Genomic DNA, 15,536 nt, shown 5'->3' on the forward strand with positions numbered 1-15,536 from the left:
AGAAATCCAGCCCAGTCACGGACCAGGATGTCTTGCTCCCAGGCAGACTAAATAACTTTTTTGCCCGCTTTGAGGACAATACAGTGCCACTGACACGGCCTGCAACGAAAACATGCGGACTCTCCTTCACTGCAGCCGAGGTGAGTAAAACATTTAAACGTGTTAACCCTCGCAAGGCTGCAGGCCCTGACGGCATGCCCAGCCGCGCCCTCAGAGCATGCGCAGACCAGCTGGCTGGTGTGTTTACGGACATATTCAATCAATCCCTATACCAGTCTGCTGTTCCCACATGCTTCAAGAGGGCCACCATTGTTCCTGTTCCCAAGAAAGCTAAGGTAACTGAGCTAACAGACTACCGCCCCGTAGCACTCACTTCCGTCATCATGAAGTGCTTTGAGAGACTAGTCAAGGACCATATCACCTCCACCCTACAGGACACCCTAGACCCAGTCCAATTTGCTTACCGCACAAATAGGTCCACAGACGATGCAACCTCAACCACACCGCACACTGCCCTAACCCATCTGGACAAGAGGAATAACTATGTGAGAATGCTGTTCATCGACTACAGCTCGGCATTTAACACCATAGTACCCTCCAAGCTCGTCATCAAGCTCGAGACCCTGGGTCTCGACCCCGCCCTGTGCAACTGGGTACTGGACTTCCTGACGGGTCGCCCCCAGGTGGTGAGGGTAGGCAACAACATATCCACCCCGCTGATCCTCAACACTGTGGCCCCACAAGGGTGCGTTCTGACCCCTCTCCTGTACTCCCTGTTCACCCACGACTGCGTGGCCACGCACGCCTCCAACTCAATCATCAAGTTTGCGGACGACACAACAGTGTTAGGCTTGATTACCAACAATGACGAGACGGCCTACAGGGAGGAGGTGAGGGCACTCGGAGTGTGGTGTCAGGAAAATAACCTCACACTCAACGTCAACAAAACTAAGGAGATGATTGTGGACTTCAGGAAACAGCAGAGGGAACACCCCCCTATCCACATCGATGGAACAGTAGTGGAGAGGGTAGAAAGTTTTAAGTTCCTCGGCATACACATCACAGACAAACTGAATTGGTCCACCCACACAGACAGCATCGTGAAGAAGGCGCAGCAGCGCCTCAACCTCAGGAGGCTGAAGAAATTCGGCTTGTCACCAAAAGCACTCACAAACTTCTACAGATGCACAATCGAGAGCATCCTGGCGGGCTGTATCACCGCCTGGTACGGCAACTGCTCCGCCCACAACCGTAAGGCTCTCCAGAGGGTAGTGAGGTCTGCACAACGCATCACCGGGGGCAAACTACCTGCCGTCCAGGACACCTATACCACCCGATGTTACAGGAAGGCCATAAAGATCATCAAGGACAACAACCACCCGAGCCACTGACTGTTCACCCCGCTATCATCCAGAAGGCGAGGTCAGTACAGGTGCATCAAAGTTGAGACCAAGAGACTGAAAAACAGCTTCTCTCTCAAGGCCATCTGTTAAACAGCAACCACCAACATTGAGTGGCTGCTGCCAACACACTGACTCAACTCCAGCCACTTTAATAATGGGAATTGATGGGAAATGTAAAATATATCACTAGCCACTTTAAACAATGCTACCTAATATAATGTTTACATACCCTACATTATTCATCTCATATGTATATACTGTACTCTATATCATCTACTGCATCCTTATGTAATACATGTATCACTAGCCACTTTAACTACGCCACTTTGTTTACATACTCATATGTAAATACTGTACTCAATACCATCTACTGTATCTTGCCTATGCTGCTCTGTACCATCACTCATTCATATATCTTTATGTACATATTCTTTATCCCCTTACACTGTGTATAAGACAGTAGTTTTGGAATTGTTAGTTAGATTACTTGTTGGTTATTACTGCATTGTCGGAACTAGAAGCACAAGCATTTCGCTACACTCGCATTAACATCTGCTAACCATGTGTATGTGACAAATAAAATTTGATTTGATATTGATGATTGAAAAAAACAACATTTTAATCCATTTTAGAATAAGGCTTTAACGTAAAAAAAATAATAATAAATGTGGAAAGGATGAAGGGGCTAGCTGCCGGGCCGTAGCCTACCCAGATTATAGTTGATAAAATGTTTCACATTTGTTGCAGACAGCCAGAGCGATTGAAGAACATGAACAAACCCCCATGCGTAACCAATGTGTTTCATAAGATATTTATGTACATCAGGATATTTTCTACTTGCAATGTTTTTATTACAACACAGGTGTTTATATATGGAAAAACACGTTTTACATTTCAACCAATCGATTGGAAAGAACAGATGTCTCTCGATTGACTACGATTTTATTTTGCCGGGGACAGCCCGAGTGTCTATTTAGACTTTTGCCTGCTTGCTTGTATTTTGTTAAGCTCGCCTGCCCATGAATGCAGGTTTTTGCTCCAACATTGTTGGTTCTCTGTAAGGGATGTTTTGCAGAATTTGACATTTATTACCGGGTGGTTAAAATAGGTGTCTGTTTATGGTGGTAATTTGCACGCACGTCTGCTGTATGCTGGTTTTGAACCTGGTTTTTACCCCAGCAGAGGGGGCCACAGACCGCTAGACCACCTGTTTGTGTGTGTGTGTGTGTGTGTGTGTCCCCAAGCGCACGTACCATTTCTGGAGATGTCGAGCTCCACCAGCTGCATGAAGTTGGCCACCTCAGGAGGGAGCCTCTGGATCTCATTGTCACTCAGACCCAGTTTCCGCAAGTTCAGAAGTCTGAAGAAAGGCTAAAGAGACAGAGGAACACTGGGTTAGGACAACACAGCTTTGACAAAGAGCGATTGAGGTGGAAACACATCAGCTTTTTAATAAATAACAGCATTGAAAAATGACATCACCAAGCCATTTCGTAGCGTTGGCATATCTAAACTCGACTGGGTTAGGACACTTCCCATCTGCAACACATAGCCTATGCTGTAACCAAACATTAGACTCAACATTTGTCAATGAGATCAAAGAGTTGATCGAGGGTGCATGTGAATGCAAAAAGGTTGGGATAAATCAACTATGTCGTGCTGTTTACCAGAAAAGTTAGTGTTGAACTTTTGATGCAGTGCATGCTCACAAGGTGCAATTTAGATAAACAATCAGCGCATCTCAATTCCCTCCACTCCATCAAAACACACGGCAGACATCAGCACACTACGGGTTGCACACACAGAACTACACACATATCCCTGTAGGTTTACCAGGTTAGGCATACATCTTTCAAAAATATTTACTTCCAATTCCATCAACACGTCCCTAAACCCCTCCTTGTATCACCATGGCAATGGCAGCCCCCCCAAAAAAGTGGCTTTGGATAGCACAGCCTGAGCAGAGCTCTCCTAACAAGTACTTTCACTACAGGCTGGTTGTTGGATTCAGAACACACCTCCAGCAGGCAAGACCAGGCGGCGAGACGGGCTGACGGTGTGTCCTCCGCTGCTAGCTACACAGCCTGGAAGGCTGGCACAGGGAACGGGTCCCAAACTACCCAGCCATTAACTCTTCAAGCCTCCCACTGCAGCCACAGAGGGCCAGCGTCCTACTCTGGTCCGCCAGGGCAATGAGGGAATCATAGTAATAACACACTCAGACACCATAGACGGGTTGCCTGACAACGTAACGACAATGACGTGCGCACATTGCATAGGCAAAAGGCTGTGCTGTGATTCTGAAGGGTCAGAGAGCAACAATGACAAGAAGATGCCGTGTGGGGAATCATAGGCGGCTTGTCTCAGCGACTTGTATCTTGTTCTTGATGCCATGCCTTGTTTTGAGGTGTGTTGACTCATGTCACATCTATGCTAATATGGCTAAAATCCACTAGCTAGCTAACCAACAACTGTAACAATGTCTTTGAGAGACAACAAGTACCTTAGTGTGTGAATGTATGTGTTTTAAATAAACATTGAGGCAAAATATAGTTGACATAATCCTATAATTGTAAATGAACCCTGTCTGTTTCCGGCCTCTCGGGAGCACGCACATCGGTTTTGCAGGTAAACATCCCAGTCATCTAAGGTAGCGGGGCAATGAGGACAAAGTGAGCGAACTCCGATTCTTAAACAGGAATCCATGATTCAGAATCAGAGCGCATTCCGAGCCGTCAGAGGACATGAAGCCTGAACCCAAAGACAACCTAGAGAGACTCAACTAAGTGACATCTCGGATGCCCTTGAGTGAAAGGCAGATCTTTGCGTGTCACGAAACCCAACAGTTTGACTTGCTTAACGTGAAAACCCCGTAACTGGTTCCTAACTGGTTCCCACCATTCGAGATGTTTTGCAATTCCACTGCAATATTCCTGTCTCTAGGGGGAAGTTGCATAAACATTCTGAGGCGTATCGAGTAAATCAAGGTCTCCCTTTGTGCAGCGTGCTGTAATGTTCCTGTCCGACAGGCAGCAGCGGAGAAGACAATGTATGTGTCCCAACTGCCACCCTATTCCGTATACAGTGCACTAATTTTGACCAGGCGCCATTGGGCTCTGGTGAAAAGTGGAGCACTATATAGGGGAATGGGGTGACAGTTGGGACACAACCAATATGCCCCTTCCCCTCACCCCTAGAGCTGGGACAATAAACCGAAAATGGTCAACACCGACCACTTATCGCAGGCATTTTGCTGATAGCGTTCATTATGATAAGAAGCCTCTACTAGAGAAATGATTGTTAAAGGGCCAATTGATGGCTACAACTATCAAACTAGTAGTAGTTTAAAGGATTATTTATTTTTTTAATTACAGTGGTGCACACGGTTAGAAACTTGTCGTTCTATGAATTGCTATAGCAATACGGATTGTCGCCCGAAGCTGAGGGAGTGAGTGAGTGTCGGGGCTAATTAGACCCTCCAATAGCCACTTTGACCGGCTTCAGAGCAAAGTGGAATCCCATAAGGCACAGCATTATTTGAGTTTACGTTTGTTTTATTTTTTTAAAGTGGAACATGAATTGCATGTGTCTTGAAGTTGATAGCAAGTTGGTCGGGGTGAGGGGGTTGTTTGGGATTCACTGTCTGTGACCTATCCCGGGCCCAAAGAAAGCAGCCGCACACCACTGGCACAAGCGTTTACCCTGGAGCAGGAGGACCTCCACACACACACACAAACAAAACACAGGTGCGCACACACACCTAACCTGTACCCCTCGACATTGACTCGGTATCGTACCCCTGTATTGTTACATTGTGTTACTTTTTATTTTATTTTTTACTTCAGTTTATTTAGTAAATATTTTAACTATTTATTGAACTGCATTGTTGGTTAAGGGCCTGCAAGTAAGGATTTCATGGTAATGTCTACACCTGTTATATTCGGCGCATATGACAAATAATATTTGATTTGACCCACACACAAACACACACAGAGGTCTTCAAGTTCAGGGTCGTTTTCTGCCAACCAGACAGACAGACATTCAACAGGAGTCAAGTAAGTTCATGGGCAGAGACAGAGACATTTGCTTAAGCATTCCCATACCAACCACTTGAGTCAGGAAAACAATAGGAGACCCCAAAACAGAGAGAAGGGGGGTGGGAACTTCTCCATGCAAGACCATACCAATTTAGATTAAAGCCTCAATACATGCCCCTTCCCTTCTCTCAGAGGGTTTGTCCAAAATGGCACCTTATTCCATTAAGAGAATTTATTTTGACCCGAGCCAATGTGGCTCTGTTCAAAAATAGTGTACTACATATGGACTTAGGGGTGCAATTTGGGACAGAACCAGTGTCTGCAGAGCACAGTGATAGCAGGCCATGTAACACAATCAGTCCTCTGAATGGACGATTATGCCCCACTGACAAAGACTGCCATTCAGTCTGCTGCAGAGTGGCTAGTCGGGATTGACCATGTCAACTTCTGTGCTATGTTGATTATGTACTCATAAACGATGGTATCACACCCTATTGGCAAAACGTAAACAAATTAATTCTGTTAAAGCACCAGCTATAGCGCTAAATTGCATGCTACAACTGGAAGAATCATGACAAAAGATAATGTTGTTGAAAGCCTGGGCAGAGGCTAAGTGCAGGCAAATCTTTTTGAATATTCCTTTTTGGTTGAGCTTCGGGAAGAAACAAGTGTGTGTCTCGTGCACATGATGGAGCAAAATGACACTGAACCGATGAGGAACGGGCTCTCATACCGTTGTGAGTTAGGCTATAAATCATGGGCTCGATAGAAACAAAGTTGACCTTCCTCAGAAGTGGATAATAATTGCTTTATTTGCCTCATCCTCCGCTCTTAATAAGCCATTGTTTGTTCTATCTTTCATAAAGCTGTGATTGAGATTAGCCTATGCCTAGGACAACCGTACCTTCTTAGGCTATTGGAATATACAGTGGTTCTTCCTTTAAAGTTGCGTCGTACTGCGGCACAGCTTGCGGGCTGCGGCAGAATTCTATGACACGTTACTTACAGTTGAAGTCGGAAGTTGACATACACTTAGGTTGGAGTCATTAAAACTGGTTTTTCAACCACTCCACACATTTCTTGTTAACTAAGTATAGTTTTGGCAAGTCGGTTAGGACATTTTTCCAACAATTGTTTACAGCATCTTCACAAGGTCCTTTGCTGTTGTTCTGGGATTGATTTGCACTTTTCGCACCAAAGTACATTCATCTCTAGGAGACAGAACGTGTCTCCTTCCTGAGCGGTATGACGGCTGCGTGGTCTCATACTGTTAATACTTGCATACTATTATTTGTACAGATGAACGTGGTACGTTCAGGCGTTTGGAAATTGCTCCCAAGGATGAACCAGACTTGTGAAGGTCTGCAATTGTTTTTCTGAGGTCTTGGCTGATTTCTTTTGATTTTCCCATGATGTCAAGCAAAGAGGCACTGAGTTTGAAGGTATACCTTGAAATACATCCACAGGCACACCTCCAATTGACTCAAATTATGTCAATTAGCCTATGAGAAGCTTCTGAAGCCATGACATAATTTTCTGGAATTTTCCAAGCTGTTTAAAGGCAGAGTCAACTTCGTGTATGTAAACTTCCGACCCATTGGAATTGTGATTCAGTCAATTAGAAATGAAATAATCTGTCAGTAAACAATTGTTGGAAAAATTACTTGTGTCATGCACAAAGTAGATGTCCTAACAGACTTGCCAAAACTATAGTCTGTTACAAGAAATTTGTGGAGTGGTTGAAAAACTAGTTTTAATGACTCCAACCTAAGTGTATGTACATTTCTGACTTCAACTGTACATGCATACATAAAATTGATCAGAAATACAGTGAAGACATTGTTAATATTGTAAATGACTATTGTAGTTGGAAACGGCAGATTCTATATGGAATATCTACATAGGAATACAGACGCCCATTATCAGCAACCATGTTCCAGGAACCGTGTTCCACTGGCACGTTGTGTTAGCTAATCCAAGTTTATCATTTTAGAAAACCCTTTTGCAATTATGATAGCACAGCCTAAAAGGCCAGCATCCCGGAGTCGCCTCTTCACTGTTGATGTTGAGACTGGTGTTTTGCTTGTACTATTTCATGAAGCTGCCAGTTAAGGACGTGTGAGGCATCTGTTTCTCAAACTAGACACTAATATACTTGTCCTCTTGCTCAGCTGTGCACCGGGCCCTCTTACTCGTCTTTTTATTCTGGTTAGAGCCAGTTTGCGCTGTTCTGTGAAGGGAGTGGTACATAGTGTTGTACGAGATCTTCAGTTTCTTGGCAATTTCTCACATGGAATAGCCTTCATTTTTCAGAACAAGAATAGACTGATGAGTTTCAGAAGAAAGTACTTTATTTCTGGCCATTTTGAGCCTGTAATCGAACCCACAAATGCTGATGCTCCAGATACTCAACTTGTCTAAAGAAAGCCAGTTTTATTGCTCCTTTAATAAGCACCTCCTGCAGGCCCAAGCATGGATCAAAGCTGGCGAAACATTCAATGACGTCATCTTCACAGAGGAATCTACCATGGCCCTTGAGCAATTTGTAAAAAATTGCTACAGAAAAAAGTCCCAAGCATCCCTTCAAACTGCATGTGTGGGGGGGAATTTCTCGTTAGGGACCAGGCCCATAGCCTACTATTCAGGGGTTTTTCAGCCCTGCATGGATTTCTTTCTTAAGCTTAAAATTGATATATTTTTTTTGTTAATGTTAGGCTATTCAAGCAACTTTTCCGAGCCTAGTCCTATTCATATCGAATGGCGAGACAATGGAATAGTTAAGGAGTGTTTGTTACAAAAAATGAATAGTTTAAGCCTGTAAGGCCCATGCATCCGACAGAGCGAGCAAAACAAGATTTTCTGACAGGACATTTAGTGCTTTTTTGGTGGGATTTTCCACTCGGTCAAGCCTACATTTCTATCTTGTGTTCTTTTAGGCCTATATAACATACAGTGGGGCAAAAAGGTATTTAGTCAGCCACCAATTGTGCAAGTTCTCCCACTTAAAAAGATGAGAGGCCTGTACACTTCAACTATGACAGACAAAATGAGAAAAACAAATCCAGAAAATCACATTGTAGGACTTTTAATGAATGTATTTGCAAATTATGATGGAAATTAAGTATTGGGTTAATAACAAAAGTTTCTCAATACTTTGTTATATACCCTTTGTTGGCAATGACAGAGGTCAAACGTTTTCTGTAAGTCTTCACAAGGCTTTCACACACTGTTGCTGGTATTTTGGCCCATTCCTCCATGCAGATCTCCTCTAGAGCAGTGATGTTTTGGGGCTGTTGCTGGGCAACACGGACTTTCAACTCTCTCCAAAGATTTTCTATGGGGTTGAGATCTGGAGACTGGCTAGGCCACTCCAGGACCTTGAAATGCTTCTTACGAAGCCACTCCTTCGTTGCCCGGCGGTGTGTTTGGGATTATTGTCATGCTGAAAGACCCAGCCACGTTTCATCTTCATTGCCCTTGCTGATGAAAGGAGGTTTTCACTCAAAATCTCACAATACATGGCCCCATTCATTCTTTCCTTTACACGGATCAGTCGTCCTGGTCCCTTTACAGAAAAACAGCCCCAAAGCATGATGTTTCCACCCCCATGCTTCACAGTAGATTTGGTGTTCTTTGGATGCAACTCAGCATTCTTTGTCCTCCAAACACGACGAGTTGAGTTTTTACCAAAAAGTTATATTTTGGTTTCATCTGACCATATGACATTCTCCCAATCTTCTTCTGGATCATCCAAATGCTCTCTAACAAACTGCAGACGGGCCTGGACATGTACTGGCTTAAGCAAGGGGACACGTCTGGCACTGCAGGATTTGAGTTCCTGGCGGGGTAGTGTGTTACTGATGGTAGGCTTTGTTACTTTGGTCCCAGCTCTCTGCAGGTCATTCACTAGGTCCCCCTGTGTGGTTCTGGGATTTTTGCTCACCGTTCTTGTGATCATTTGACCCCACGGGGTGAGATCTTGCGTGGAGACCCAGATCAAGGGAGATTATCAGTGGTCTTGTATGTCTTCCATTTCCTAATAATTGCTCCCACAGTTGATTTCTTCAAACCAAGCTACTTACCTATTGCAGATTCAGTCTTCCCAGCCTGGTGCAGGTCTACAATTTTGTTTCTGGTGTCCTTTGACAGCTCTTTGGTCTTGGCCATAGTGGAGTTTGGAGTGTGGCTGTTTTGAGGTTGTGGACAGGTGTCTTTTATACTGATAACAAGTTCAAACAGGTGCCATTAATACAGGTAATGAGTGGAGGACAGAGGAGCCTCGTAAAGAAGAAGTTACAGGTCTGTGAGAGCCAGAAATCTTGCTTGTTTGTAGGTGACCAAATACTTTTTAATTTGCAAATAAATTCATAAAAAAATCCTACAATGTGATTTTCTGGATTTTTTAGTTGAAGTGTACCTATGATGAAAATTACAGGCCTCTCATCTTTTTAAGTGGGAGAACTTGCACAATTGGTGGCTGACTAAATACTTTTTTGCCCCACTGTATGCTATTTATTGAAATAGGCTATAGCAGATATGAATAGGCAGATTACTGGGAATGCTGCCTTGCCATGCGCTTCCCAAGGCTAAACTATCGTCTGTTACGTCTCAATGTCTGTCAATAGTCTTCGATAGAAGATACTATCACACTATCGGCTGAACCTAGCAGCCAGCTCGCACATAAAACTCCCAACCCTGAGTCAAGTCAGAGAACATGAAACGGGAAAAAGTGTTTTCTAGTGGAGGTTAACCTGGTCTACTACCTAATCTTAATCTACTACCTAAACACATTTTTTGTGTTCTGTGGCTCTCATTTAGCCATTTTAGTGTGCCAATGTCAGGATAACAGGTCCATGAAAAAGGGACACCCCAAAACATCCCTCCTCCGTCCCCTGCAGTCACACACACACACCTTTGTACGTAAATCAAATACAACTCTGTACGTGTGTGGTACCCTAACTCCGTCAGTAGGACAAGCTGGCACATCAGTGAGAACCAGCGAGCTACATTTCCTTGGCGAGTGGGGCCTTCTTTTACCCACACCCTAATAAGTGATATTTTTTTACTCACAAAAGGGAGTGAAGGGTGGGTAGAGAGAGAGGATGTGCTTAGTTATTGGGAAAGAAATATCAATATATATTGGGTACTAATATGTTTTATTTATTGATACATTTTTGCTAGGTAGCATTAGCTAGCACGAGTCGGCTATACCTGTGCCAAAGCTCAGGTCTTTTTCCATCCTATAGCTTGTTCTTAATCTTCTTTATAAATAGTGAGCCACCATGTTTCCAGAACTTTCATTTACATGACTGATAAACTCGTTTTCTCATGGCTCCCTCTGCACCAGGTATGGTGAGTAATATGCCAGGAACATCGGCTTGCAATAAAACCACAGTATCGAAATACATACAGAACCGTGAGAATCTTAATACATACCATATCGGCACTTAAGTATCGTGATATCGTATCCTGGGGTACCTTGACATTCCCTGCCCTAGACGTGCTCTGATGCAGCAGAGGGCACTGTGGCACAACGGTCCACTCCGGGGGTAAAGCTCCCCTGAATTCCCTTGGTACAAATCTAGGCTCAGCTTCACCTCAAACCTAATCTTAACCCTCGGTAGGGATAATGCTAAACTGACCCACGAACAGGGTCTAGGGGCAATTTCACCCCAATTTTAAACCAGGCCGGATTCATATCCTCACTTTGCCAGGAGAGGTAGGCCTAGATGAGTCTCATGAAGTCAGTCAAAAAGCTGATGCCACTGATGTTGAAACGCCACTGACGGTACCAGGCGAAACATGTTGCTAGATTACTGCAGGAGCAGCTGTGGGATAATGACCCGTTATATGCTGCAGTTGAGTACGTGATAAATACAGACAGTGCGTGAAATAGCCTCTGTAGAGCAGGAGAGAACCATTGAACTACAGTTAGTGTGTTTACTGTGTAGTCGGTCATTCAGTCAGTGACAGCTGGCCACCTATGAGAGGCCAGTGACAGAATCGCTTGTCTGTGAGTGAGAGTGCCCCATGGGACCAGTGTGTGTGTGTTTGTGTGTGTGTGTGTGTGGTCCTGTGGCTACGTGACAAACATGCAGCACTACAGTGGGTGTTTGAGGAGTGACATGAGAACAGCGGGCTCTGGGAGCTCCTATCTGCACTTCACCCAGAAACACAGCTAAAGTCTGTGTCCCGCTTGGCTTACTGACACCCCTCTCAGGGGCACTGTGTGTGTGTGTGTGTGTGTGTGTGTGTGTGTGTGTGTGTGTGTGTGTGTTTCCTTGCCCTCAGAGACTAATTCCTTGAGGGCAGCCATAGAACACAGCTGATTTCATTTAACCGTGTATGTATTTAGCCTGTGTTTTCCTACTGCAGATGGACATAAAACGTTCAGAACTGCATGAGCAATTATTTATCCGTCAGTACACACACACAGCTTGCACTGTTTACAGAGGCTTATCACTGAGGGCGGTTAGGCTAGCTAGTAGCTACTATAGGTGAGGCACTGAGTGGAGAACTGTTAATGTGAATGTTTGTGTTTAAGACTCGGTTCAGGTTTTAGTGTGTGTTTATGTGTGCTGGAACAAAGCTGTAAACCCACGGGTAGAAATGTGTGTGTGTGTGTGTGTTTGTGTCCTGTGAAAGCAAGGCCCATAGCCTAATGAGGAAGTCGGGGAGCAGCCACTACCCCAAAGACAACGGTGTTGCACAGAGGACATGAGCTTGTGTCTATGTCAGTATGTTGACTATCACAGTCATTTCCAAGCACAAATTAGCTGTGGGGTGACTTGGGAGCCTGTTAGAAGATACCCCTCACCTGGGCTGGATTCATTAGTGCACCCAGTATTAAAACAGTTTTGCAACAGAAAACAGAAAAACAAGAGTGTCCTATTGGACAAATTCAGTCAGTCCCACACCATTTTGGTCCATTTGGTTCCTAGTGATCAGGCCCCAGACACACGGGGTATACCCCAGACTGCCTTTCACAACCCTAAACAAAAGTCAACCACAAGTTACAGGGTAAAGAGAGTTAGAGAGATATGCAGTGAGAGATGGAGCGACAGAGTAGGGTATGTATGTTGAGTAAAGGTGCGATGCTAAGCTGAAGCTCCATGGACAGAGGCGTCAGTGTTCCAGTCAAGTGACTTCATTTATCCTCCGGCTGCTGTCCAATCAAACCCTTACACACAGAGGTCCGGTGGCCTGTAATGTACAAGAGACCAATGAAAAACTCAGACAGGTCTGCAACATGCTGTGGTTGCCCCTAATGTATGGATTGTTGCCCCAAAGTTATGAATCTAGAGAAACCCAAACTCACTGTTGAGCCCAGATTTGCAATCAACATCATTTTGAGTGGAAAAACCAGAGAGAGAGAGATAAATTCAAGAAAAAAAGAAACGTCCTCTCACTGTCAACTGTGTTAGTTTTCGGCAAACTTAACATTTGTAAGAACATAACAAAATTCAACAACTGAGACAAACTGAACAAAGGGGGGGGGTCAGAAGTAACAGTCAGTATCTGGTATGGCCACCAGCTAAATAAGGTCTGCAGTGCATCTCCTCCTCATGCACGACACCAGATTTGCCAGGTCTTGCTGTGAGATGTTACATCACTATTTCATCCAAGGCACCTGCAAGTTCCCGGACATTTCTGGGGGGGGAATGGCCCGAGCCCTCACCCTCCAATCCAACAGGTCCCAATGGGATTGAGATCTGGGCTCTTCGCTGGCCATGGTAGAACACTGACATTCCTGTCTTGCAGGAAATCACACACAGAACGAACAGTGTGGCTGCTGGCATTGTCATGCTGGAGGGTCATGTCAGGATGAGCCTGCAGGAAGGGTACACATGAGGGAGGAGGATGTCTTCCCTGTAACACACAGCATTGAGATTGCCTGCAATTACAACAATCTCAGTCCGATGATGCTGTGACACACCGCCCCAGACCATGACGGACCCTCTACCTCCAAATTGATCCCGCTCCAGAGTACAGGTCTCGGTGCAACGCTCATTCCTTGGACGATAAAAGCAAATCCGACCATCACCGCTGGTGAAACAAAACCACGACTCGTCAGTGAAGAGCACTTTTTGCCTGTCCTGTCCTGTCTGATCCAGCGACTGTGGGTTTGTGAACATAGGTGACGTTGTTACCGGTGATGTCCGGTGAGGACATGTCTACAACAGGCCTACAATTCCTCAGTCCAGCCTCTCTCAGCCTATTGCGGACAGTCTGAGCACTGATGGAGGGATTGTGCGTTCCTGTGTAATTCGGGCAGTTGTTGCCATCCTGTACCATGCCCACAGGTGTGATGTCCGGTTGTACTAATCCTGTGCAGGTGTTGTTCTGGGACACTAAAGTCCATGGAGAATAAGAACACCTCCTCCCAGCTGCCCACTGCACTGGGGACAGGAAACACCGTCACCACCGATAAATCCACTATAATTAAGAATTTCAATAAGAATTCTTCTACGGCTAGCCATGCTTTCCACCTGGCTACCCCTACCCCGGTCAACAGCACTGCACCACCCCAGCAACTCGCCCAAGCCTTCCTCATTTCTCCTTATCCCAAATCCAGTCAGCTGATGTTCTGAAAGAGCTGCAAAATCTGGACCCCTACAAATCAGCCTGGCTAGAAAATTTGGACCCTTCCTTTCTAAAAATGATCTGCCGAAATTGTTGCAACCCCTATTACTTGCCTGTTCAACCTCTCTTTCGTGTCGTCTGAGATTCCCAAAAATTGGAAAGCAGCTGCGGTCATCCCCCTCTTCAAAGGGGAAGACACTCTTGACCCAAACTGCTACAGACCTATATCTATCCTACCCTGCCTTTCTAAGGTCTTCGAAAGCCAAGTCAACAAACAGATTACCGACCATTTGGAATCCCACCATACCTTCTCCGCTATGCAATCTGGTTTCAGAGCTGGTCATGGGTCTACCTGGTTAAATAAAGGTGAAATAAAATCAATAAACACGTGGTCTGCCACTGCGAGGACGATCAGCTGTCCGTCCTGTCTCCCTGTAGCACTGTCTCACCGTACGGACATTGCAATTTATTGCCCTGGCCACATCTGCAGTCCTCAAGCCTCCTTGCAGCATGCCTAAGGCACATTCAAGCAGATGAGCAGGGACCTTGGGCATCTTTCTTTCTGTGTTTTTCAGAATCAGTAGAAAGGCCTCTTTAGTGTCCTATGTTTTCATAACTGTGACATAATTGCCTACCGTCTAAGCTGTTAGTGTCTTAACGACCGTTCCACAAGTGCATGTTCATTAATTGTTTATGGTTCATTGAACAAGCATGGGAAACCGTGTTTAAACCCTTTACAATGAAGATCTGAAGTTATTTGGATTTTTACGAATTATCTTTGAAAGACAGGTTCCTGAAAAGGGGACATGTTTTTTTGCTGAGTATAGATTCATCTCTATGGATTAACTAGGAGATCAAGTGGGGCACAATTCATAGAAAGGATACCTTTTCAAGCTGAGAATTACATAGCATTAATATTATCCCTCAGTCTTCTCTCTCCGTTCCTCTTTTTCATCAGGGAGTGGACTGCACACTAGATGGTGGCCTATTCACTCTGCTCCATCTCCTGGTTAATCCAGTGCCAAACACTGCTCCACTACTACTGATCCCGTCCTAACCACACACACACACACACACACACACACACACACACACCTGGGGTGAGGGGCATAAAAATGGGGTGGGTGGCAGAGGGAGGGAGGCAGGGGAACAAATGCTTTTGTGATGGCCTCTTCTTTCAGGACCCTGGCTGGATGGGAGAGAAAATAGAAAAGCAACTCTGGGAGGATTTGGTTGAGTGAGTAACTTGGCCAGTCACTTGAATAGGAGGCCCCATGTCATGACAGCACTCGATGTTCCCTCAAAAACATTTTTGGCACAAAGCAAACTTCAGGTCTGCTGTGCGCAAACTTGAATGTTGTGAAAATTCGGTGAAACTTCCAGCGCACGTTTACTGTGAACACTGAGGCTGTACCCGCTTTAAGTTACAGTTTCAACAGTGGCCAAGAAGGCTACTGTGTCTAACAATGAAGGCTTACCAGAGTGGCATGCCATCAAAAACATCCCATAACAT

At 45.0% G+C, this 15,536-nt stretch overlaps 1 protein-coding gene across 1 annotated transcript in view; it reads right to left on the reverse strand.

Moving 5' to 3' along the window:
* LOC135522543 (protein scribble homolog) overlaps positions 1-15,536 on the reverse strand; it is a 128,937-nt gene that overhangs the window by 69,900 nt on the left and 43,501 nt on the right. Inside the window, 1 exon segment of the mRNA XM_064948907.1 lies at positions 2,657-2,774. Coding sequence (XP_064804979.1) covers positions 2,657-2,774 — 118 coding nt within the window.

The sequence above is a fragment of the Oncorhynchus masou genome, chromosome 30 (genome assembly GCF_036934945.1).
Source record: "Oncorhynchus masou masou isolate Uvic2021 chromosome 30, UVic_Omas_1.1, whole genome shotgun sequence".
In the NCBI taxonomy this organism is placed as follows: domain Eukaryota; kingdom Metazoa; phylum Chordata; class Actinopteri; order Salmoniformes; family Salmonidae; genus Oncorhynchus; species Oncorhynchus masou.